This window comes from Physeter macrocephalus, chromosome 1 (assembly GCF_002837175.3).
Source record: "Physeter macrocephalus isolate SW-GA chromosome 1, ASM283717v5, whole genome shotgun sequence".
In the NCBI taxonomy this organism is placed as follows: Eukaryota; Metazoa; Chordata; class Mammalia; order Artiodactyla; family Physeteridae; genus Physeter; species Physeter macrocephalus.
Genome location: NC_041214.2, coordinates 104438696 through 104464088, shown reverse-complemented (window position 1 = coordinate 104464088; position 25393 = coordinate 104438696). Strand labels below are relative to the sequence as shown.

Here is a 25393-nt window from a genome sequence, read left to right as displayed (position 1 = left end):
GGTGTTTTGTGACCACCTAGAGGGGTGGGATAGGGAGGGAGACGCAAGAGGGAGGGGATATGGGGATGTATGTATACATACAGCTGATTCACTTTGTTACACAGCAGAAACTAACACAACACTGTAAAGCAATTATACTCCAATAAAGATGTTAAAAAAATAAATCCCGTCTAGCTCTAGCATGCTGACACTAAGAGACTATAGGCTCAAGCTAGTAAGTTTTAAATTCAAAGTTACTTTAGAGAAATCCAGGGTTAATTACTATTTCATATTTCTCCACACTTTTTCACCCATGCCCCCTACTGTTTTCTCAATTCTGTTTCCTATGGGTCCCCAATAGCCAAGAAAAATGAATGTCCATTTATTTATTTATAAACTGCAAGTATATAGTTCATAGGGCCATTTTGAATTGTCATTCAGTCATATTCCTCTGAATCACCTGTGGAACATATGAAAAATATTGATTCCTAGGCTTGATATCTCAAGATTCTGACTCAGTACATTTGGTATGAGATAGGATCCTATACTTCTCAAGAAGCTACCTACGTCACTCAGAGGTTCAGCCAGGTTTGGGAATCAGTTGTCTAGCCTAACTTACTTCATCTGTAACTGGGGTAAAATTAATTGTTCTAGAGTCAAGGCCTGGTGGCCCCCGACCTGGAATGAGGATGTAGAGCTCCTAACTCCAGCTCACTGCCATTGTTGACACCTGTTCTGACAAACACTCATATTACTCACTCCTCAAGAGCTCCAGCCACCAGTATATCTTCCTTGTCAGTTTTAACATCCAACTCAGGTTCTCCACTAAGCAGAAGCTTCAAGTTATAAATAACCAGCAAAGTACCTAGTGGAAAAATAGACATTTGACTCGTCAATATTTAACTATACTATGTGTTAGTCATGGTGCTATTATCTCACCTATGGAATTAAGCCTGCTATAGACCAAATTTCTTTTTGTACTTCAGTAAATAATATGCTTGGATAAGTTCCAAGATATACGTCTTATAGCAAATTCCACTCTCTGCCAAACAGTGTTGAGTTTCTACAGTACAGCGCTTCTTTTTACTATTCAATTCATTATGCCTTTCAATGTGGATTCTTAAACTTTGGAACTCTTTTCATAATTTGCATTACAAGAACTGTTAGAAGCCTGAACCAAATTTGTATTATAGGCAAAGCTCTCACTGGCAGAACTGAAATCAATGCACATAAGAACAAAGATGAATTTTCAACATTTGTATAAATATGAAGTACTGCTTTTAACCCTGAAACAGGCGTTGGTAAGCATTTTCTGTAAAGGGGAAGATAATAAATACTTCAGGCTTTGCAGGCCTCTCACATCTACTCACAACTCAACTCCACAGTTGTAGCATGAAAGCTGCCATAGGGAATACACGAATGATGTGGCTATTTCCAATAAAAATTTATTAACAAAAACAGCTATGGGGCCGATATGACCTGAAGGCACTAGAGTTTGCTGACCCCTGCTCTAAAGCACAGTAAACAAAAAAATCCAAATTCTTTATGAAGTTGATTGTAATATAAAGACAAACACCATTGTCAGAGAAATTTTAAGAACAACCAATTACACTTTTTTTGGTAATACTAAAACAGAAGGGAGAACAGCAGAGTGACTAAAAATTTGGACTTGGTCTTGGGAGCCTAAATACTTAGGTCTACATCCTGGATCAACCATTTACTAGCACAATGACCTCAGGTAAGTTTCCTAACCTCTCTGAATCTAAGTTTTCTCATCTATATGATGGAGCTCATGAGGTACCTAAAACACTGAGTTGTTTAGAGGATTAAATGAGTTAATTTTTATAAAGCATTTAGAAAAGTATTCAGGAAACAGTACATCTTTCATTTATATGAGTATTTCACAATTAGAAGGCAACTAAGAGATTACATTAACTGTCCATAAAGTATGCCGCATATGTTAATGAAATGACTATTTATTTAATTGCCACTATTTTTCCACTGTGAGAAAGGGAAAAGGATGACATAAAACATCACTTTTAAACAAAATGCCACAGATTAGAGAAGAAATTTTGAAGGTAACACAGGCCAAGTCACAAAAAAAATTCTCAGAATTTTGCTATAAGCATTACATAAAACATAATTTTAATATAAACATAACAGAATCTTGCATATAAACATTACAAAAAGCAGAATGCAAATAGTTTTCTCTAGAGTAGGAAATCTTTTTGCTTTCAGATGTGAAAAGTGGTAGAAGTCTGGAGAAAGACTGGCACAGAAACCTGGATTTGTTATTTTATAAATTGCTAACTCTCTTATAAACCCTGGCATCATCTAAACTTGGATGCTGCAGTAAAGCATCTGGTGCAGAGACTGTGATTCCCTGCGGTAATAGCCTGTATCATCCTCTTCTTATCCAGTTTCACCAAGCTCACACAAGTACAAACCTTTCTCCCAATGTCAGGGACTTAAGAATTATTCCCGTTTGGATTCTCCTGAAACAAAACTTATAGAAATAAAATGAATAACTGCCCCATATTAGACTCCATGTGATATTGTAAATAGAAGAAAATACGGAATCATATTTATAGTCTTTCATAAGACACTGAAAACAAATACTTTCACATCAAAATTTCAGTGTTGTGATGATCTTACCACATTTCCCATAGATCACATCAAACTGCTGCATCAATTCCGCTTTGGTTTTAAATGGAGAATACTTATAAATTATAGACAATTCCGTTGAGAATTTCTGAGGATCATCTGTGACAGATTCTCTGGTTCTTGTTAACCATGAAGGTATTGGAACCACAACCTATTAAAAAAACACACATTAATTTACTATGAAATACACAAAACCCATCATTCTTTTGTCTGATCCTAATTCAGTTCATTTACCATCCAGCCAAATTATAAAACACTAAGTTAAATGTTTATTTTTCCCAGGTATTCTAGCTTTATATGGAAGAGACACATGACAAATATGTATACTTGGAGTTTTATTCTAAAATGTTCCACTGTAGAATGTGGGAACACATGGAATCTACCTCAACCCCCTATGGAATTATGGGTAGAATGGCAGAGGGGACAACAGTATCAGCATTTTAGAAGTTGAAAAGCATATCCAAGCATGACAGCACAACCAAGAAGTATGACAGCATATCCAAGTAACCAATCCAAAGCCCGTGCCAGGCAGGAGAAGCACTAGCCTGATTTACATTTCAGGGTCCGCTAAAAGGCTCAGAGATTGATGGCATGAATTAACTCTGGAGGTAGGGTAAAAGGAGAAGAGAGCTAGAAGTAGCATCCAGATCCCCACCTGGCAATAGCTCCTCCCCCACCTCCACAGGGACTGATGTTTATTAACTGGAAAGAGTGGAACAAAGCATGTCTGGATTAGAGGATATATCAGGCACAGTTGGCAGGGGACCTTATTTAGATTAGAGGGATTAAATAAAAGTATACATATTGGATGCTGAGAACCCCAGATCTCTTCTCTCATTTGGCTCCCAGGAAGCTGTCAGCTGGACCTTCAGGCAGAAGCCTGTAGGTGTCTTCTTTGAGATATCTGAGCAGCCCAGAAGGAAAGACATAAGGCAAATTATATTGAGGATTTTCCAATAAAACATCCCAGTTAGATCCCATTATTGTGACCTGCATAGCTGTCAAGCCCCACCCACACTCTCAGAGCTTTCAATTGGCACTTTATTGAACTAATCTTTAAAGTATTCAGGATTAACACTCATCTAAGAAAAGCCTCTAATGTGACAGACAGAGACCAAATAAACAAGCACAAACAAAGCAACTCAGTGGTAACAAAAACCATAAGAGGAAGATGAAAATTTCAAGGGGAAAAAAATCAATCATAGTTAATATCTTCAGAGTTCTAAGAAGAAATACTATATCCATGAAACAAGAACTACATATCTTTAAAAAGGAATATTGAGGGGCTTCCCTGGTGGCGCAGTGGTTGCGCGTCCGCCTGCCGATGCAGGGGAACCGGGTTCGTGCCCCGGTCTGGGAGGATCCCACATGCCGCGGAGTGGCTGGGCCCGTGAGCCATGGCCGCTGGGCCTGCGCGTCCGGAGCCTGTGCTCCGCAACGGGAGAGGCCACAGCAGAGGGAGGCCCGCATACCACAAAAAAAAAAAAAAAAAGGAATATTGAGAGACTAAAAAGACTCCTTAGAAGTAAAGAATATGATTACAGAAAAAATTTTCTTTTTAAGGGTTGGAAGAGAAATGTAAGAAAATCTCCCAGAAAACAAAACAAAAATATAAAGGACAGAAAACAGGAGAGAAAGGGTAAGAAAACTAAAGAACTGTCTCTAGACATCCAAAAGCTAAGAACAGATGTTGTAAAAGGAGAGAAAAGATAATATGGATGGAAGAAAATCATGAAATATTACAGGAAAATATCCCAGAATTAAAGGACATGAGTTTCCAGACTGAAAATGTTCAACAAGCACCCAGCATGATGGGTACAAATAGACCCACCCAAAACACTCAAATCAGAACAGAGGGGGGAAAGTCCTCCCCAAAATAGAGGGGGAGGTGAGGAGAATGGGTCACCTAGAAAACTCAGGAATTTAAATGGCTTCAGACTTCTCAACACTAGAAATTATAAGATCATGGAGCAATGTCTTCAAAATCCTGAAAGAAGACTAATTCCAAGAAAAAACATCAAGCCAAACTATCATTAAGTGTTTGGGTGGGATAAAAACATTTTAATGTACGTGAAGTCTCAAAATATTTTACCCCTCATGCACTCTTGCTGAGAAAGCTAATGGAGGATATGTTACACCAAGAAGAGAGAGCACACTAGGAAAGACCTGACACAGAAGAGAAGTAAAGAGAATTGCCAGAATGATGGCAGGGGCATATCCCAGGATAGCAGCTGAATACCAGCCATGGAAAGCAGGAATGTGAGGGGCAGCACATAAGACGATTCCAGAGTAGAGTTCTTCAAGATGATTCCAGGTAGAGTTCTTCAATTCTTCAATATTCAGTGATAGCAATAAGCATACAGAACACTAAGCAGGCAATTAGTAATTATTAATTTAAAGTTTTGCAGGAGAGAGAAAAATAATAGTTTATGACATGGTATAATTGTATGTAGTGCCTATATAGTCTCTAATGTAAACAGTGAATATTGGCACAACCAAAATTACAACTGAGCCATAACGAGGGTGGAGAATTGGGAGGGTATGTATGTGTGATGGGAGCAAAGAAAAAGAAAACAGATAAATCCTCCTCTTTTATAGTGGGAGGTTAATAGAATAGATAATGCCTAAATCAAATCAAGAAGTAGCAATACAAGCATGTTATATAGAGATTTACAGAAAAACAGCAAAAGAATCAGCTAATACTGTTGAAAGAGATTGCCTCTGTAGAAGTGGAAATGGAAAGGGGCTGCAGGCTTAGTTTAAAAAATATAAAAGGAAATGGCCCATTTTAGGAAAACTATAACCTCAGCTTTGGCCCAATTTCCCATGCCCTTCACATACAAAAAGTACAATATAAATGCTTAAAGTATTGCTTTTCCTCATGTCAGAATCCCACTCAGCTACTCCCTATTGCTTCCAGACTATTCCTGTTAACCAGCCCCACTCCACTGCTGCCAGCGGGCATGCTGGGCTCCTGCTGGACAGTCCCCCATTTCCACACTGTCCCTCCAAACTTGCCACGTGCTATTTCTCACCATATACCAACCTTTCCAGTTACACGTTGTCCTCTCCCCATAAAACCCTCGTTGGCCACTCAAGGCTCTCATCCCTCCATCCATATCACTGCTTTTGACAATTGAGTAACAGCAGGAACACATACTCATTGAACAGCATGCTTTTTAAACACCCCTGTTTTTTTTATTTATCCAGTTCATACGTGTCTGCCTTATTTGGTGATAAGACTGAAAATACTGATGGTCAGGTGGTCCCGCTTGTTTTCTACCTTCCACAGAGTCTACCCAGTGCTAGGCAGACAGCAGTTCCTCAACATGTATTTGCTATATTGAATTATAACTGATGTTCATAATACTAAACTCAGACACTGCAAATTAATAAAATGTCTCTGGGTCAGCAAATGGAATTGAAATTATGGTCAACAGAGTTACAGTTTTAAGTCTGTTTGGCATTCAGTTTCTTTAGATGTTGTTTTCCAAGTCTTTTGAATCCAATATTCTATTTATTTTAAAAATGATACTCTAATTTACAGACAAGTGATGGAAATGTTTTGCAAGCTTCTTCCAAAAAGCTCATTGTGCCAAAGGGAGCCTCTTATTCTGGAAAATTTGTGTACATGGATAATAAAAATAAAGTACTGAAAACTGTCTAGGAGTTACAAACCTACTCAAGGAAGGATCAATAGGACAGGCCTCCAATGACCCCAGAATGGCCAGCTACCCTCTCTCCATTTCCCAAATATACTCTTAAATTTCTAAAGCACAATCAGAAAGAACCCATGGTAGACTTTACCTCCTGAAACGGTAAATGAAAACAATTCCATTACCATGGGAACCGAAGGAAAATTCTCAACCCTTACCTCACTTAGACCTTCTCTTTCACAAAATGTCTGAGAAAAAAACACACAGGTCATCGTTTCTTCCTTCTTTGTGAAAAGAATAAAGTCTTTTCCAATCCTCATGGATCCACTATATTAAAAATCAAGAACATAACAGTTTACATCTCAAACACTAGAAAGAAGAAACAGGCAAGCATGATATCGTGTACTGTACCAGGTTGTTCTTTTCATAGAAATAACTCCACTGTTTTGCTGACTCATCACCAAGAGTGTATAAGTATGATTTTTTTTTTTTTCCTCAAAGCAGAGCAGAATTTGAACTAATCCAGGCCCACATTCTGGCTTGAGATAAGGTACTGTCCATGGCTCCAGCAAAGAACAATCATTTGTCCCTGGCAGGTGCTACACAGGTGATCACAGTCTCATGTCCTCACTTTTCTTTGAGGCAGACCAGTAACATAAGCTGTGGACACATATAACACTTACACTAAGATACGCTTTGAGAAACAATAGGACATAGAGATGTGATGAAGCTTTAAGCTACAGGGGTGCTACTTCAGCCATCTCTGAAAAAAAGATTCATCATCTATTTAAGAATTAAATTTTAAATTTTAATTTTAATTAAATTTTAAAACATTGTAAAGGTTCAAGTCAGTTATGGGTAGTGGAAATTCTAAAACAAGATAGGACTCTCAAGTTTATATTTGTTTCTAAGATTTCCTTTAACCAAATATTATTCCCAATAATCAAAATCAATAATATATGCATTAAGGAAAACAATTCTCACCTTTTAAGACCATTGCCATATTGCCCAATAAACTTCAAAGTTGATAACCGTTTCTTGGATGTTCCAAAGTAAATGATATCTGAAGCTTCCTCTATAATTGACAAAGACATGTAAGTGGTTAGGACTTATGAGTCATTCACACCAGTCAGAGGTCCAGTTGTCAGGATGTCACACATATATTAGGACAAATCCATACTTCTTGGGTCAGCCCAAAGACAAGGATCCTTGTCAGGCCCCATAATCTCTGACCAGGATCATAACGGCAATACATTGAAGGAGGTCAGACAGACCTAGCCACGTGACCCTGGGGAAGCAGAGCCTTAATTTCCTTGTCCCTGGGTTTCCCTGGTAGTGCAGTGGTTAAGAATCTGCCCACCAATGCAAGGGACATGGGTTCAAGCCCTGGTCCGGGAAGATCCCACATGCCACGGAGCAACTAAGCCCGTGTGCAACAACTACTAAGCCTGTGCTCTAGAGCCCGCGAGCCACAACCACTGAGCCCACATGCCACAACTACTGAAGCCCACGTGCCTAGAGCCCATGCTCTGCAACAAGAGAAGCCACCGCAATGAGAAGCCCATGCACCACAAGGAAGGGTAGCCCCCACTTGCCACAACTAGAGAAAGCCCATGCTCAGCAATGAAGAGCCAACACAGCCAAAAATTAATTAAAAAAAATTTTTCTTGTCCCTAAAAGGGAACTACTAACACTTATATCACATATTTGTTGATGAAGATAATCGAAATGAATTAAATGAGATGATGTGTTAACCTTAAAGACAATACATGCCATTTAATAAATGCTAATAAATTAAAGGTGCTATAATTATTTGTACCACTAGTAATTTTCTATGCTTTTGGTACTTATCCAGTCCCATGTGAGACTGAGGAGGGCAGAATAGCTTTTGGTCTGCTACTAACTGGGAAGGGCTACTTATTTCAGACTTTGAGAGTTATTCTCCTGATCTCTCCAGGGCATTCTGGAATTCTAGAGAAGAATCCTCTGAACTGCAGAATATACATACCTCCAAGAAACAGGAATGCTCCCAGGGAAATAGGAAAAGATAGAAATGGGTCTCCCAATTGGGCTACCTGAATACATGCTCCAGAATTGCCCTGAGGACCCTGTGTCAGTCTGGGGGCAGACATGCTATAGTTCAGTGGCACGTGGCATGAGGTGTGTAAAGACACTCTGCTTGTCTGAAGCTAACTGGACATTTTATCACATGTTCTTATTAAGGGTTGGCTATTAGACGAGGGTATACATAATGATAATATTAGCTACTGCTTATTATTTAGTATGTCCCCTATATCATATACTTTATTTGCACCAACTACTTAATATTTATAACAAGCCTACAAGGAAGATACTATTATTATTATTATCTACACATTACAGATGAGGAAATTTAAGTTTTAGGAGTTTATGTAACTTTCCCAAGGTCACACTGATAAATGGTAACCACAGAACTATCACCCAGAGTTGCAGAAGACCAAATCCCATGGTTTTTATCACACACCATACAGACTCCCACGTATGGTGGCCAGAGTTCTGAGCACAGGGACAGAAAACTGAATAGGACAGGCATGACCCCTGTCCTCAATAACTTTATGTCATGGTAGGAGAAAGAAGTAGACAAACAAGATCCTTTCGGAGAGCACTAAGTAAAGGAAATAAAACCAGGGTAATGTTACAGGGAATTAACAAGAATGTAGCCTGCAGATAGAATGCTCAGGGAAGGCCTCCTTCATAAGGTGTCATCTGAGATGAGATTTAAATGATGAAGGGCCAGCCAGGTGTGGCTGGAGTGCTATAAGCAAGGAAGTGCAAGGTACGAGAAAAGGTCAAAGAGGTGGACAGAGGCCAAATAATGCAAGAAATTGAAAGTGTTGCTGAGGAATATGAATTTTATCCTAAAGTAATGGAAAACCACTAAGGGTTTTAAGCAGGGGTATCAATATGATCTATTAAAAGAAAAAAATGCACTCAGGATTGCTGTGTGGGGAATGCACTATAATGGGGCAAGACTGCAAGTGAAAAGAGTTTGGAAATCACCGCAGTCATCTTCTAAGGGTCAAGACTGATCGAGCTCAGCTTGGACAACAGACGGATTCTATTTTCAGTCATCAGAAAAACTCTTCCAACTTATCACCTGAGTTCCAACATTAATAAAGAATTGCTCTCAACACTACTGGGCCTTTTTAAAATACAACTGTATATGTCAACTGAAGTGAATTTCTTCTGAAGATCTGAATATTTGTCACTTGCCTGTGTTTTGATTATTTTGTTTGTGGACCCATATAAAGGAGTTGCTTCTTTTTTTAAGGAATTGCTTTAGAATATGTCACACATAGTCTTTTACCATTCAGACCAAGGGGGTCTTTGGAGACTCAAAAGAAGATAATTGCTTTATTTTTTATTCTTAGCTTCTATCAGCACCGATGATCATTCTTTCCTCTGGTGTGGAACTGACCAGAACACTACCATATTATTTGAACGCCCTCACTGTTTGTTAAATCTGGTGGTCAAAAAGCCTAGCTTGAGGGACATACACAAGTGTTATAAGAATTCAGGGATAAGGAATCCCAATTCATGCAAATCCTTTATCTGAAGGAATAACATCTCAATTCCACAGCAAACAATATTATGTACCTACTCTGTGCTGCCTTTTGCTAGCGTTGAAGATACGAAGATAATCATGCAATGCATTGTAGATGTTTTCACTATGATGAGAACATTCAAGAAGCAACTAAACCTTTGAATGTGCAGGGAAAAAACACAAACTGCTAAAAACAAGGAGAGGTGACCTCTACCTCAAGGTTAAACAAAAAATTTAAAATAGCCTAAAGACACTAGAAACTGCCTCGGGTCTCTTGCAAGCAGTACCTGAAGGGTGTGCTAAAGACAATCTCACAGTCTGTGTTTGTTTTCCTTTCATTCCCAGATGCTGTTCCTTACAAGAAATCTGTGCCTTGTGCCTGTCATTTTTCTGGCAATATTGATTTACATTCACTTTTGGTCTTGCTTTAGATGGTTACAATGAATTTACTCTGTCAGCTGGAATATTTAAACCTAAAAAGCTCAACAATATGTTAAGTCTGGGGTTTATTTTTCCTAATAGCTCCATACCTATTTTTATATATATAGCTCAATTTATTTTTATTTATTTTATAGGTTTTCAGGCTGTTTGTTCTAACAGCCAGGTAGGAATCTAGATAATTAACTTACCAGGGCTCATACCACATCCATCATCCAGGAAGCACAACATGAATCCACCCTGCAGTTCTTCATTATCCACTGTAAGAGAAAGCAGTTATTACTAATAAATAGTGGGCTTAATTTGTTCATCAGAGAGTCATGCTGCTCACATAATTATTTGTCTTCCTCAAATGCAGCCACTGAGTGACTGAGTTATGGCACGAGGATAAAGCTCAGAAAGGCATCTTGGCTACAGTTTCATGAGAAACTGCAGGGGGAAAACAATCATGCAACAAAAAGGCTTTAAATTAACATAAAACATGTACATATTAATAAATTATGTATACAGCATGACATGCCCTGTTCTGGAATCTGACGGGTCCTTTAAACTTCAGGTATTTTCTCCCTGGGAGGGGGAATAAAGGTAGCCAGTGATGTGGCCCCAGGATCCCTCTATCAAATTGACCAATCCTGATGCCCTTCCACCAAAGCACTAATTCTAAAGTCAATCCAGGTCATTCTTATTAAATTCATCAGGCTCTCTTCCAAGTAACTAATTCCCATAAGAGCCATTCGTGCATGCTTCTTAGTGGCAGCAAATATTTGCCTCTTGAAAATGCATTTGATTTTTGAAAATAGCTAAGTTATTTGGAGTCAATTTTGATGATTAAGAGATATCATTAACTTACATAATATAATCTCTTGTTTAAAAAATTGTGAAGGTGTAACTAAAAATAATGAGAGTAATTTTAATGCACAGTTTGTAATCTGGCTCTAGAAGTAATTTCAACATTTGGATATGTGAATTCTAGCACACCTCTCTCTTTTTTTGGTAACATAACAACTTTATTGAGAAATAGCTTACACACAAAAAAGCTACACGTTTAAAGTGTACAATGTGACACATTTTGACATATGTAAATACCTGTGGAACCATCACCACAATCAGGATAGTGAACATGACCATCACCCCAGGTGTTTCCTCCTGCCCCTTGTAGTCTCTGCCTTCTGCCCAGCCCATGCCCTGTCACCCCCGACCCCATCCCCAGGCAGCCATGGATTTACTAACTCCATCCTTACAGAGTCATTTCTAGCACATCAGTTAAGTCAACTCTGGGTTCAATGGTCACCTGTAATCTACATTTTTTAAATGTTCAAAATAATCTATAAATATATATCTAAAAATCATATCCAAGTTTTCTGGGTTCATAATTTTATGCTCACATGTCCATTTGTAATCCCCCCTCCTCTCTCTAATTCACCTCCTGTTTACTAACCCTTTGTATCTTCCCTACCATCTCATTGCCCCAGTTCTTCTCCCTACCTGGTCCTCTGGTCTGCTTACCTCAACTTCTGTGTCAGAATATTCCTCCCCGCTTTAGGTATTTGCTCTGTTCAGCTGTCCCCTAAGGCTGACACTTCTCCACTGTTCAACTCTTGTTGAGTTCTTTGCACAATGCAATAGTTCTCAACCTTGGCTGCATATTTGAATCACCGGGATGTGTTCTAAATTAACTGGTCTTGGATGCAGTTTAGGAATAAAAACTCCTCCCTATTATCCTAAGGTTTATCAGAACTGGGAAACCACCTAACACAAGCCTCAGCCTGTGAAGTTGCAACAGTTGATTTTGCAGCTCTTGGTATATAGTTCTCACATAAGAAAGCAGGGCATTTCTTCGGTGAATAGGTGGGAAAGGCTCAAAATTCCCAAGAGTCTTAATAGAGGCTTAATTTTTCTATAAATTCCCATGAAGGCCTGCAGACAATCACAGCCTCAAAATTTAATATTCCCCAAGTACCCACTCAGAGGCTTGGCCTTGTTTGTTTCAATTCCTTAAAACTATGTATTTCAGATCGATTTCTACTAACCATTAAGCATGCATGTCCGAAACAAACCACAGCACCTTCTCCCCAAGCAGACTGCCTCCTCCTTCCGGTGTGTCCTGCTCAATAAATGGCATCTCTCTGCCATTAGGCTTCAGCTGCCCAAGTCAAAGCCTCAAGATCAAGTTCTCCACCTCCTCGCCCCATGTAGACATGTCTTCTCCATTCCACCTCCTCACATCTCTCAAATCTGACCACTTTCTCCCTCCCCATGACACTGCCTTAGTTCAGGAAACCATCACCTCTCTTCTGGATTCCAGTAGCAGCTCCCCCGCTTCTTGCTCCCACAAATCAGAGCACGCCGAGAGTCTGCAGCCAGTGGTGCAGTTCACTACTCTCCTGCTTATAACCCTTGCCACTGCCCACAGGATGCAACCCAACTAGGTAAAAAATCTAGCTTGCCTTTCATCACCTGGCCCTCCAACCTCTCTGTGGTGGTTAATTTTATGTGTCAACGTGGCTAAGCTATGGTGTCCAATTGTTTGGTCAACTCGATGTTGCTATGAAAGTCCTTGTGGATACAATTAACATTTACAATCAGCTAACTGTAAGTAAAGCAGATACCCTCTATAATGTGGGTCAGCCTCATCCAATCAGTTGCAGGCCATAAAGGCAAAGACTGAGGTTTCCCAAAGAAACAGCAATTTTCTGCCTCAGGACTGCAACACAGAAACCCTGCTTGAGTTTCCAGGCTGCTGGCCTGCCTGAAGATTTAGAACTCAAGACTGCAACATCAACTCTGACCTGGGTTTCCAACCTGCCAGCTGCCCTACAGATTCCACACCTGCCAGCCCGCACAATCATGGGAGCCAGCTCCTTAAAATAATCCCCCTCTTCCTCTTCCTCTCTCTCTACTATATGTATATCCATAGATAGAATGAGAGAGATTGACAGAGAGAAAGAGAGAGAGAGAGAAAGAGAGAGAGAGAGAGAGAGAGAGAGAGAGAGAGAGAGAGAGAGGAAGGGGCAGGGAGAGATATCTATTTATCTACTATTGGTTCTGTTTCTCTGAAGAACCCCTCCAAGCTCATCTCTTGTCATCCCCTCCCCTGCCCATACTGCACTCTTCCACTTCCACACAAATAATCACCTGGGACTAAACTTGAACATCTCAAACATTTCTGCAACACCATCAGGGTGTCCTATGTTCTCTCCAGATTCAAGCGACTATACATTCTTCTCCTTCATCCTTTCCATCCTTGATTCTCCAAGTTAAGGCCTATTTTCCCTTTAGGTCTCTAGTTCATACATGATTTCTTGTAGGAAGGCTTCCTAATCCTTCCACATCATCAGGTGCCCATAATGAATGTTTTCTTTCTAATCTGTGTTTCCCACTTTTCAAAGTATATTCAAATACCTGTTCATGCATCTATTTCTCTTTCAGACTATTGGTTCTTCCACTTTTTGGAACTCAGTTGCCTCAGAGATATGATGAAAGCTCAATGGCCTTCTACCCATAAAAGTGAAGCTGCACACAATATTTTCCACAGATCCCTTTACTAGGATGCCAATTCCTTAAAAGCAGGCACTGTGTGTACTCAGCACTTAGCCCAGTGCCTGCCACTTGGTAAGCACTATAAAAATGTACTGAACGCATATCCATGCTTACTAGAATAATACACACAGAAAGATAAAACAACCATGGCTAAACATATTCAGTTTGAATTTTATAGCCCTCAAGTTACTTGAAGAAAACTTAAGAATGGAGAGTAATTCACACACTTCAGTAAATAATTTAAAAACTAGTCCAATGCTTAGATTAATTATGTACCCCCATACCAATTCTATCTATTGGTGCATAAGTCCTGGCCCTAGTTTTTTCTATTTTTTGAAGAAAAATCAGTTTTCTAGGTTGATAGCCATATTGTGGTTTGCTGCAATAAAAAGTTGATAGCCATATTGTGGTTTGCTGCAATAACACATATTACCTAAATAAAGAAGTGCCCCTTTCAAATCAAATTGCAAAGATTCTTTTTTATTTTTTGTGACAATGCCAAGTGCTAAAGAAAGTGGGGTGAATACTGCCATGTCCTGATGTCTTGCACAAACCCAAAAGAACATAATGTGTGAATTCTGATCACATTTGTTGTACTTTCTGTGATTCCAGATAATTCTTCTCAACCCTTCGACCCTTCAATAATACGTGTGCTCTGAATGAAATTCAGCTCGAATCTTTTCTCCTTCCTCCACTGCTAGGATCACTGCCTTCGTTCAAATCCTCATAAAACCTTGTGTAGATCATCCATAGCCCCACTTCCCTGCTATCCTTCTTTCACACTTCTACAGACCATCTACAAACCATCCTGTATGCTCTTGCTAGAATATCTTTCTTTAAAAAGAAAAGAGCACATTTCTATTGAATAATTTGCCAACTGACATTGCTCAAAACTCTTTAATGGTCCACTGGCTACAGAAAAGCAAACAAACAAAAAATCTTAGTATGGTATTCAAGGTGCTCATCCATTTGGCTCTAACACTTAGCTCTAGTCAACCAAGCCCCATCGTCTCCTGGATGCTTTTTCTCCAAATATATACATGGCTCACTGCCTCATGTCATTAGGTCTTTGCTGGTATATCACCTATTTAGAGCAACTTTCCATGAGCACCACATGAAAAATAGTACATCTTTCCCATTACTCTCTGTTCTCTTATCCCACTATGTTTTGTTTAGTTTTTTTTCTTTTTAGCACTTATCGTGACCTGGTATATTATTTATTTGTTCACTTCTTTATTGTCTATCTTTCCTCATTAGAATGCATGTTCCATGAGAGCACAGGCTTAAGCAAACACTTTACTCATTGCTCTATCCCCAGCAACTGAATGTTATTGAATAAATGAATGAGCCTCTGAACTAGTCTACTTCCATTCTTTTTTTCACAATAATTCCTCAGACAGGAATATTCTTTTCTTCCTACACTACCTGACAAAAATCACATCCATATTTCAAGCCCTGGCTCTTTAATATGGGGTGTTCCTTCTCTGTGTTCCCACCATGCTTTGAGTCTCTCCTAGGCAAGAGATGCTTATTCTCATTTACTCTTATATAATTGGATATATATGGAAAGTCCACCTTTTTTCCACTACTGGCATTTCCTTCTATGCAGAATGGAGTTCAATCAGCAGTAGTAAAGGGGCCCTTCTCTGTACCTTGACCATTTTTTCCCTGAAGCAGTGAGCTCACTGATCTGACTGGTAATTTAGGGAAAAGTAACTTAAGAAGGTTCTGTTCAGATCTCTCCTGTTCCCTCTGAGAGCGAGCTGCCTGCAGAGAGCGTGACTCCACTAGGTGGGCGAGTGCCTGATGCTCTCCCACACTAAGCTCCACACTCCAACCTAGCATTTATCAGCAATGAAGACTGACTCTCTTATTTGATTTCTCAAACTTCTCAGAACCGGGGAGTAGAAAGGGAAGAAGAGCGTCATTTATTATGTTTCTTCAAATCTCTCAAGATGTCCATTTCTCTCTTCCTCGTGAACCAGAAGCACCCACCTAGCACAAAATCTTAAAACACTTAGAAAACTGCATTGAACTGAGTTGCTTTTTAAATAATGATAAGACTTTATATCATGGACCACATTCTCTGGCCTGTGACCAACAGCCAATATTTACAGGAGAGCTGACAGAATCTGGGTTGGGGATCCGTTTTAACACCATAGGTGTTTCTCCAGGTAGTGTTAACTACAGAACTGGATCACAAAACCTAACATCCTCTGCATCATATTCAGTGAAATGAACTAATAAGTGCAATAAATACTTGGTGACTGGAAATGAAGTCAGTAAAGAAAACATGCTTGGTTTGAATTTCACAGCCTTCAAACATTCATACTGCACATTCACTTACACACTTTAAAACTGTAATATATTGGGAATGATGTATACTTAATTATGAATAACCATTAAGTTAATATGCATTTTAAAATAAAACTGTTTTCTCGTGGCAGACTAACTGACTGCTCCAAATCACTCTGATGCTTTCACAAAACCCTGGAAGATCTAATTTTGTAAATGAGTCCTCTAACGAGTGAAATTGTTCACTCGTTCACCACAACCTGGCTCCCCACGGGGTCACTGAACTCACAAAGCACTTACATTACATTAAAAATCTACAGAATGTGGTTTGATTTTCATGAAATAAAAGAAAATCAAAATAACTACAGGCTTTTCCATTAGAGAAAAAAAAGAAAGCAAATCTGCTCACCTGAAAACACATCAAGTCTTGCAGCCCCTGCATCTCTGAAAACAATATAAAAATATTGTTTCAGTATGAAATTGTATTTTTAAAAATTACAATAATCTGAATTGCTCATGTGACATATGATCTACTGTCAGATAGCAAACAATGGAGAAATCTGCTTAAATTGCTTTAAAAACACTTAACTAAAATGTTTCACCCTGCATTTGTAGACTAAGACCTATGATCATTCGTAATTTGAGAATGTCACAAAGCCTGAAACTCAGAAATTTAGAAGAGATGGAATTTAGTGGTAGTTACACAAGAAGCTCAAGAAAATGGATATGAACATTAAAAAAAAAATGGTTGGAGAATAATCCAGAAGTCATATGAAGACTTTCATGATATATTTTATTTTTTATTTTTTAACATCTTTATTGGAATATAATTGCTTTACAATGGTGTGTTAGTTTCTGCTTTACAACAAAGTGAATCAGTTATACATATACATATGTCCCCATATCTCTTCCCTCTTGCGTCTCCCTCCTTCCCCCCCCCATCCCACCCCTCTAGGTGGTCACAAACCATCGAGCTGATCTCCCTGTGCCATGTGGCTGCTTCCCACTAGCTATCTATTTTACATTTGGTAGTGTATATATGTCCATGTCACTCTCTCACTTCGTCACAGCTTACCCTTCCCTCTCCCCACATCCTCAAGTCCATGCTCTAGTAGGTCTGTGTTTTATTCCCGTCCTACCCCTAGTCTCTTCATGATATATTTTAGTACAAAAAGAGAAAGAAAATTACTAAGTACTGTGTACCATATAATCACATTTTTAAAGAACATATATGATATTCATGTGCATATCTGTAAGGAAAGAAATCAAATGTTAACAGTGGTTTTCTCTAGGTCAGAGGTTGACAATCTATGGTCTATGGGCCCATCAACTGTTTTTGTGAATAAAGTTACTGGAACACAACCATGACCGTTTATTTACATATTGTCATTTACCTATTGCCTATAGTCTGCCTTCACACTACAATAGTAGAGTTGGGTAGTTTCAACAGAGAACACATGGCCTACAAAGGTGAAAATATTTAATATTTGGTCTTGCACAGAGAAGTGTGCTGGACACCCCCCACCCACAAATGATGAGGTTACTGGTGCCTTTTCTTTTTTTCTATTTTCTTAGTTTTCTACAATTCACAGATATTATTTATGTATTTTCTTAAATTACTTTTTAAAGTAGAAACTTTAAATGGAAAGGAGAAAGAGCCAGAAGATCCTGGTTTCCACATGAAGGCTGTGAGAGAAAGGAGAAAGACAATGAGGGCTTAGCTGACGAGGAAGTGGGTATGTTAAGGGAAGGAAGAGTCTAGAAGGAAGCTCAGAATAATAACAACCAGTGGGACTCTGATGGGAAAATCTGAGTGTCTCCCAAAATTTCCATCAGTCCCGACCCAAAACTACCCCAGATAAATTGGAGTAGGTACAATGTACTTGTTCTACAAAGTTGGCCCCTTAGCTCCTTCCTCTAGCCAACTGCTGCTTCTAAGTGCCTCCTCTACAGAAATTCTGGGGTTACCACTGTCATTTCTTGGGCATTATCCATGTGACAAATAAATCTTAAACCTTCCCTTCTAATCCTTAACCACAGACCCACGACACATAGGTATCATCATCTCCATTGTATAATTATATGTTATACAAAGTACCATGTATATAATAATTGGCTCAATAAACGCCACTGTACTGAAAGGTATTTTTCATAGAAACAGTTTCTTCATAGAAAAATTCCATGGGATGAGACAAAGAACAGTCATTCACCTTTACAGCATATTAAGACATTTCATAATAAGCTTTGTACTTGAGCCCAGGTACTTTTTCTCTGAACATCTGTTGTATCAGGAAGAGTCCCCTAACAATTCCTTCCTAACCCTTCACATTTTTTCCTCCTCTTTCCACAACATTCTTTTAATACCTTCCAGTTCTAATTTTGACAACTACAGGAAATCATCAAAATCTTGAATACAATGATATAAAATAATGTCTTAGAGTAACGCAGGGACTTTATGAAGACCTCTGTAAGACCAACTGAGCACCTTGCGTAAGTCTGTTAAATAGCTTCATTTGCTGTCAATTACTAGCATCTAAGAAGTGGTGACAAACTTCAGTGTCCCCTGAAGACAGAGGAGCCGAAGAGTTCAGGCTGGCCATGGGGAACACTGGGAATGGCAAAGCTGAACACACAGGCTGGTCCCAAGAGTGCACCTGCTACACACCTGATCCCATTGAGGAAGGCAGCCTCAAAGTTGGTACGTCTAATCTTTAAAAAAACAAAAAAAAGCATGCGATCCAGATTCTTTTATGTGGCACCTCATGTTTCTCAAACTTTACAAACAATACCTTCTTTTCTTTTTTATTCTTTATAAATATTGTGCAAACTTTCAGTATGAGTCAAATAAACATGAGACAGGCTGGACTTGTTTGGGGGCTGCCAGTTTACAAATGCTGCTTGAAGAATTGCTTGATTGATCACATTTCCCTCACTCCCCTGAGTCTGCAGTCAATCTTTCTTTGCTAATCACCCTCTCTCCTCCATAAACCGTTCCCACTGTTCTATTTCTTCTACATTCTGATTTTACTTGCCCTCCTTTGTTGAAATGAATGAGTGAAACAACTTTATAGGAGAAAAGACAGTAGGCAAAAGAGACAAATGTGTTCTTTCACAGTTACAGATGTCAAGTTGCTGGAAATGGACACTGAGTAGGACAGAGGACTAATGGATACAGGAGGAGCCTTGCTTCAAAGCCTTGAGCAGAAGCAAACAGTAGAAACCATGAATTCCTGCAGGTACTAACCATGAACATTCATGTGTAGTAGCCCCATCTCTGTTAGCTCCACTTAAGTTGCATTCACAGCTCTTCTGACCAAGCAAATTTCTTTTTCTCCTCTTCCCTCCCTTTTTGTGATGACTGTGATTCCATTAGTCCTGCAGAGTTTCATATAAAGAGGAGCTAGGGACTTTTGACTTAGCATTGAACATGGTTGTGCAGGAAGTTCTAGACGGCTGGTTAAATGACTACACCCTGTGGTCACACTCAGTCACCTCCCTTCAAAGGCCAGAAACGAGGGGAAAATGCAAAACGTTGTAATACAGTCATCAATCAGTGGCAGGGAATTTAGATCTCCCCACTGAGATCCCTTATCTAACAACCGCATACTACTCCCTGGGTGGACTTTGCTTTCTGCAGAAAAGGTGACAAAATCTTCTGTTACAGGCAAATACAAATATAAAACAATCAAATGCCATACTCAGTGAGCTGAAAAACTGACTCCTTCACAAACACACTATTGAGCAGGTCTTAAATTGTTAAAGAGATTTCCTTAAACATCAATACCTTTGTCAGAGACAGTAAAATGGGGCAAGGGAGTTCTGTAGCCAGACAGCCTGAATTTGAATTCTACCTCTGCCAAATATTAACTGTATCTCCTTGAATAGGTCATCTAACCTCTCTGTGCATCAATTTCTACATCTGGGGAATTCAAATAATGATTCCCAGGGCAAAGTGTTGTTGTCAAGAATAATGAGTTAACACCTGTACATGAAGAGCTTAGAACAGGATCTGATACACAGCAGGGGATCAACAACACTTAGCTCTTTTCTCCTTAACTATGCAATTCACTTTGATGCAGACTTCAGAAAATGCCCAAACCCAAATCTAAATTCTCAATACACAGTATACATTGATACATAACTCAAAAAATCCAAATGGATATCTGCTATTACATGGTTATAAACACAAAAACAGATGTCCAGATGAATGGATAAAGATGTGGCACATATATACAATGGAATATTACTCAGCCATAAAAAGAAATGAAATTGAGTTATTTGTAGTGAGATGGATGGACCTAGAGTCTGTCATACAGTGTGAAGTTAGTCGAAGGGTAAGCTGTGACAAAGTGAGAGAGTGGCATGGACATATATACACTACCAAACGTAAAATAGATAGCTAGTGGGAAGTAGCCGCATAGCACAGGGAGATCAGCTCGGTGCTCTATGGGAACATATGTATATGTGTAACTGATTCACTTTGTTATAAAGCAGAAACTAACACACCATTGTAAAGCAATTATACTCCAATAAAGATGTAAAAAGAAAAAACAGATGTCCAATTTACCTGAACTTCAAATATGATCATAAATACAAACTGAATAAAGATGAATAATTCCTCCTTCCATCTGTTCTTTTTCCTATAATACCTTGATTTTACAGGAAATCAAGTCACAAAGCATTCCAAGTGGGGAAATGACAAAGTATTTTCATCTCTTAATATGACTAGACTTTATTAATGTCATAAAATTCCTTTGTCCCTTTGAATAACCTTTGTTTACACATAAGCCTTACCTTGCATTGTCCAGCAATTCAGCCAGTGCTCCAAAAAGGAAACTGTGAGTGGTGCTGATGAAGAAATAGAGGGAAAACCAAAGTTAAACCAACTCTGTAATCAATGTAAAAGGTTCAAGACACGTTCAAACAATGTTCTCCAGTTCTAGGCAGATAATCAATTACGGAGTTATTCTAGAAACTACTTTCTCAGCATGGTCAAGATTCTGAAGTACATGACAAAGCCAGGGCTAAGAACACTATTGCCAAAATATCCTGTCTACTCCTAATAAAACAAAGACTTCAAGGACCTGACTGTACTTAAAGCAAATTTTGACATTTTAAAATTGCTTTATAAGCATTTACTCAAGTTTTTTTAGAGACTGTTTCACTAAAGTTGTATTATTTAAGGCCAAATTACTTCTGAAAAACCTTGATCAAATTCCAGGCTCACTGAAAGACCTTAAGACTCCATCTGCAGACACAGGCACTGGCAGGGGACCCTGTTTGCACCACTAACCTACACTTTTCTGTGGAATCTTTTCACCTTGGACAACCCTGATCCTTAAGTAATCTCACAGATTACCAGTGGTCACTCTCCCCTGTATCCCTCTTGCCAGGTCCTGGGCAATAGAACACACTAGATAGCCATCCTTATTTATACTTTGAAGGCTGAATGTTCCTATGGGGTGATATCAAGCCACCTTCAGGGTCCCACACTTGCTTTTCATTTGTTGTTGTGGATATTTCAATCAGCAACCTTATTGCAGCATTAAGGTAAGATTCAGTAGGCAATTTTCTTTTTATATTTAGTAAACAGGTAGCAGAAGCAAGAGAGACCCATTTATCAAAAAACATCTGCTCATTTGTACAGGAGGAAGGATAATCTCAATGTCTCAGTGACTCCAAATACCTCAGGCCACAGGATGATATGCTAGCTAAAAATTTATTTAAAAAAAAATACATACATATATCTATTTTTGGAATTTTAAACTATAAACAAATGCTGATGAGGGGTCTCTTGACTCCAGTCAGCTTTCAAATTTGTCATCAGAATAAACCTACTATGCTTCTAATGAAGAGACAAGTTTGTGAACCACTATCCTAATTGCTTAGTACACCATTCATTTGACTCTTAATTATACCCTACAGTAGAACTAACTCCTTTAATGGCAGACATCAGAGGTCTCTGATTTCTGAGCTAGGCTGCTCTTATAAAATAGTTGCCTTTTAACAAATATTCACTGTTCGTGAAAAAAAGCATAAACCTACTAAATGCCATTATTGCAAAAAGGTGTCCTTCACTCAAAAGAAAGTTAGTACTTAAAAATCTAAAACAGAGCAAAAGAAAAGTGTTGGTGACATGCTTTACAAAAGCAGCACATCAAACCACAAGCCTTTCTAAACAATCCTTCAGGAAAGTAACTGCAATCATTCTGATCCCCCCGCCAAAAATGCCATATAAGCTTCTGTACTATTTCACTCGAGATTTTTACTGACTGCCTGCTATGTGCCAATGTGGGCAGACATGTTCTTTATACTTTGTGGGCTCAAGTTAGTGGGGGATATGAAAAATACACAAGTAGGGCTTCCCTGGTGGCGCAGTGGTTGCGCGTCCGCCTGCCGATGCAGGGTAACCGGGTTCGCGCCCCGGTCTGGGAGGATCCCACGTGACGCGGAGCGGCTGGGCCCGTGAGCCATGGCCCAAAAAAAAAAAAAAAAAAATACACAAGTAAACAAACATATAAAGATGATAACACAGATTATGATTAAATGCTACTAAGAAAGAGGGATGGGGAAGAGTAACTGGTGAGGAAGGGAGAGCCTTTCTTCACAGAAGACATGAGCTGAACCCTGAAAGATGAGAGCTCAGTCCCTTGCAGAACTGGAGTGTAAATGCTCCAGCAAGAGCAGGAGGTGCAAAGACCTTCAAGCAGAAAAGAGCCAAGCAGGCCAGTCTGCTCTGGCTATGGTAAAACGGGGAGATCACATCGAGATATGGGATGGCCAGGTCGTGCAGTGCTTCCTACTCCATGGTTAGGAGCTCATACTTGGTCCCCATGCAACTGGAAACCACTGTCATGTTTTAAAAAAACTGAAACACCTTGGGGCTTCCCTGGTGACTCAGTGGTTAAGAATCCGCCTGCCAACGCAGGGGACACGGGTTCGAGCCCTGGTCCGGGAAGATCCCACATGCCATGGAGCAACTAGGCCCGTGAGCCACAACAACTGAGCCTGCGCTCTAGAGTCCACGAGCCACAACTACTGAGCCCACATGCCACAACTACGGAAGCCCGTGCGCCTAGAGCCCATGCTCCGCAACAAGAGAAGCTACCTCAATGAGAAGCCTGCACACCACAACGAAGAGTAGCCCCAGCTCACCGCAACTAGAGAAAGCCCGCGCGCAGCAACGAAGACCCAACGCAGCCAAAAATAAATAATAAATAAATAAATAATATTAAAAAGAAAAAAAAAAGAAGAGTGACACACCTGGTTTAAGTTTTTAAAAGCTCACTCTGGCAGCTTTTAGGAAAATGGATCATAGGGAAGCAAGAAGGGGAAGCAGAGAACCTAGAGGCTATGAGAAATCCAGAGGGGAGACGGCAGTACAGATGGGGAGAAATGGATGAATTTGAGACACAGAGATGGCATGCAGAGGACTTGATGATGGATTGGATGTGGGGGTGAAGCAAAGGAGGAATAAAAAATCACTCCTGCTTTTACTGAGTCCAGTCTCAGATAAGAATTTTATCTCTGGGAGCTGAGACTACGCAGATTTGTATCTGATTTTGTTGCTGTGGCTTCACGCTGCTGTCACTTTTGTTATTAAGTTACCAGATCACCAACTGATAATGGGGTAGTTTGAGGCGGGGAGGCTGGGGAGCAATTGCTACAGAAACTATGCAAAACTGAGGCTGAGGAACTTTTCTAAGATAAAATTCACAGTCTTTCCAGCACTCAGCTTATAATTTTTCAACTCGCTCAAAATTGCTATTTCTTCATTTGTCTTCTACCTCAGTTAACTTTTAACTACTTGTTTCATCCTTTCCAGCTTGAAATCATTCTCCATGATAACAAGATAAAACTAAATATCTGCTGAATATTGCCTGTTTGTTTTATTCTGTTGTCTGTAAAAATTACACTGTTTTTCCCAAGCAGCAAGGCCAGGCTTCTTTACATTTCCATTTCTGTAGTTTCAAATCTGCTGCATCCTTTCTATCAATCGGTACTTTCAGTAAATATAAATTACTAAAAGGTTCCAAAAAATCAACATACCACTGTGAATTACACAGCACTCACTGCTATGCTTTGCTGTGTTGGAAATAACAGATGGACAAGAAAACCTCTGTCATCTGCCTTTGCAATCTGAATATTCGATATAACACCTAAAGAGTAGCCAAACGGGGTATACTGGCCTGACAGAGAAGAAACAGTGCCCTAGTAATAACTAAAATGTGAGATTCCTATCCTCATAGAGGTTACATTTTCAGAAAGACTCAGGATGCAACAGCGGCTGGAATCGATAAATACAAATTACTCTTTGGAGGGCAACTTTAATCTTTAAAATGTCAGTGTGTTAGGGAGAGAAATCACTAGAGATAGGCCAGGATGGTAGAATGAGGAGATGGACAAACGTCTCCGTTGTGTGGACAGGCTCCCCCGTTCCGGCTACACCGGGGCACTCACGAGTTGGCGTGGATGAAGTCCAGATGCAGCTGGGCCCGCCGCAGAGCGGCATACTTGTCTCCCATGGCCTGGAACGCGACCCGCGCAGCCCTCGCAGACCCAGAAGCCGGGCCCAGCAGCCTTTCGCCGATCTCCACGCCCACGCCCACGCCCACGCCCTTGCGCGGACACCTGGCTCGGCGAGCACGCGCTCCCCCTGGTGGCCGGAGCGCGAAGCTCATCCTGCTCTGTGGGCCCGAGGGCCTGGCAAGTTAAGTCCCGTCCTGATCTTGGATCCACCTGGTGATAAGGTGTCTGGGCTAGGCTCCTCTTCCCGAATTGAGGTTTACGTAACCTTACTAAACACTCTTTTCTATCATTCCCCAACTGGAAAATGGAGCCCAGGGCTGGGGCTAGAATTCGATCAGAAATGATCGCACACACACATACACACATAAACACACAGAATGGGAAGAATCTGGGTGGCGAGGTAGGTAAAGGAGCTGAGGACGGTAGGGAAGGAAAATAGATAGTTTCCCTTTTGCGGTTGTTACACAGCAGAGGTCAAGGCCCTTTGTGTTCTCACCCCAGCACTTACCAGTGTCCCTTGGGTTGTGTTTTCTCCAGTTGAAGGAAAGAAAGAAGAAAAGCAGTCAGCCAGAGAGAGAAAAGAAGGAAGAACTAAAGGCAATCAGAACAGAATGTGGAGGCTTGTGTTCCGTGAGAACCTTTTTCACCTGTCAGCTGCCATTCAATTGTTTGATGTGCTGGCACGACTCAAAGAATAGACATTCTGTAT

At 39.9% G+C, this 25393-nt stretch overlaps 1 protein-coding gene across 1 annotated transcript in view; it reads right to left on the bottom strand.

Moving 5' to 3' along the window:
* The window catches only part of MORC1 (MORC family CW-type zinc finger 1), a 314151-nt gene that overhangs the window by 184685 nt on the left and 104073 nt on the right, over positions 1–25393 (bottom strand). Inside the window, exons 5-11 of the mRNA XM_055085704.1 lie at positions 20950–21003; positions 16565–16599; positions 10512–10580; positions 7284–7374; positions 6518–6626; positions 2635–2794; positions 739–844 (exon numbers count right to left, since the gene is read on the bottom strand). Coding sequence (XP_054941679.1) covers positions 739–844; positions 2635–2794; positions 6518–6626; positions 7284–7374; positions 10512–10580; positions 16565–16599; positions 20950–21003 — 624 coding nt within the window. The remainder of the gene's footprint in view (positions 1–738; positions 845–2634; positions 2795–6517; positions 6627–7283; positions 7375–10511; positions 10581–16564; positions 16600–20949; positions 21004–25393) is intronic.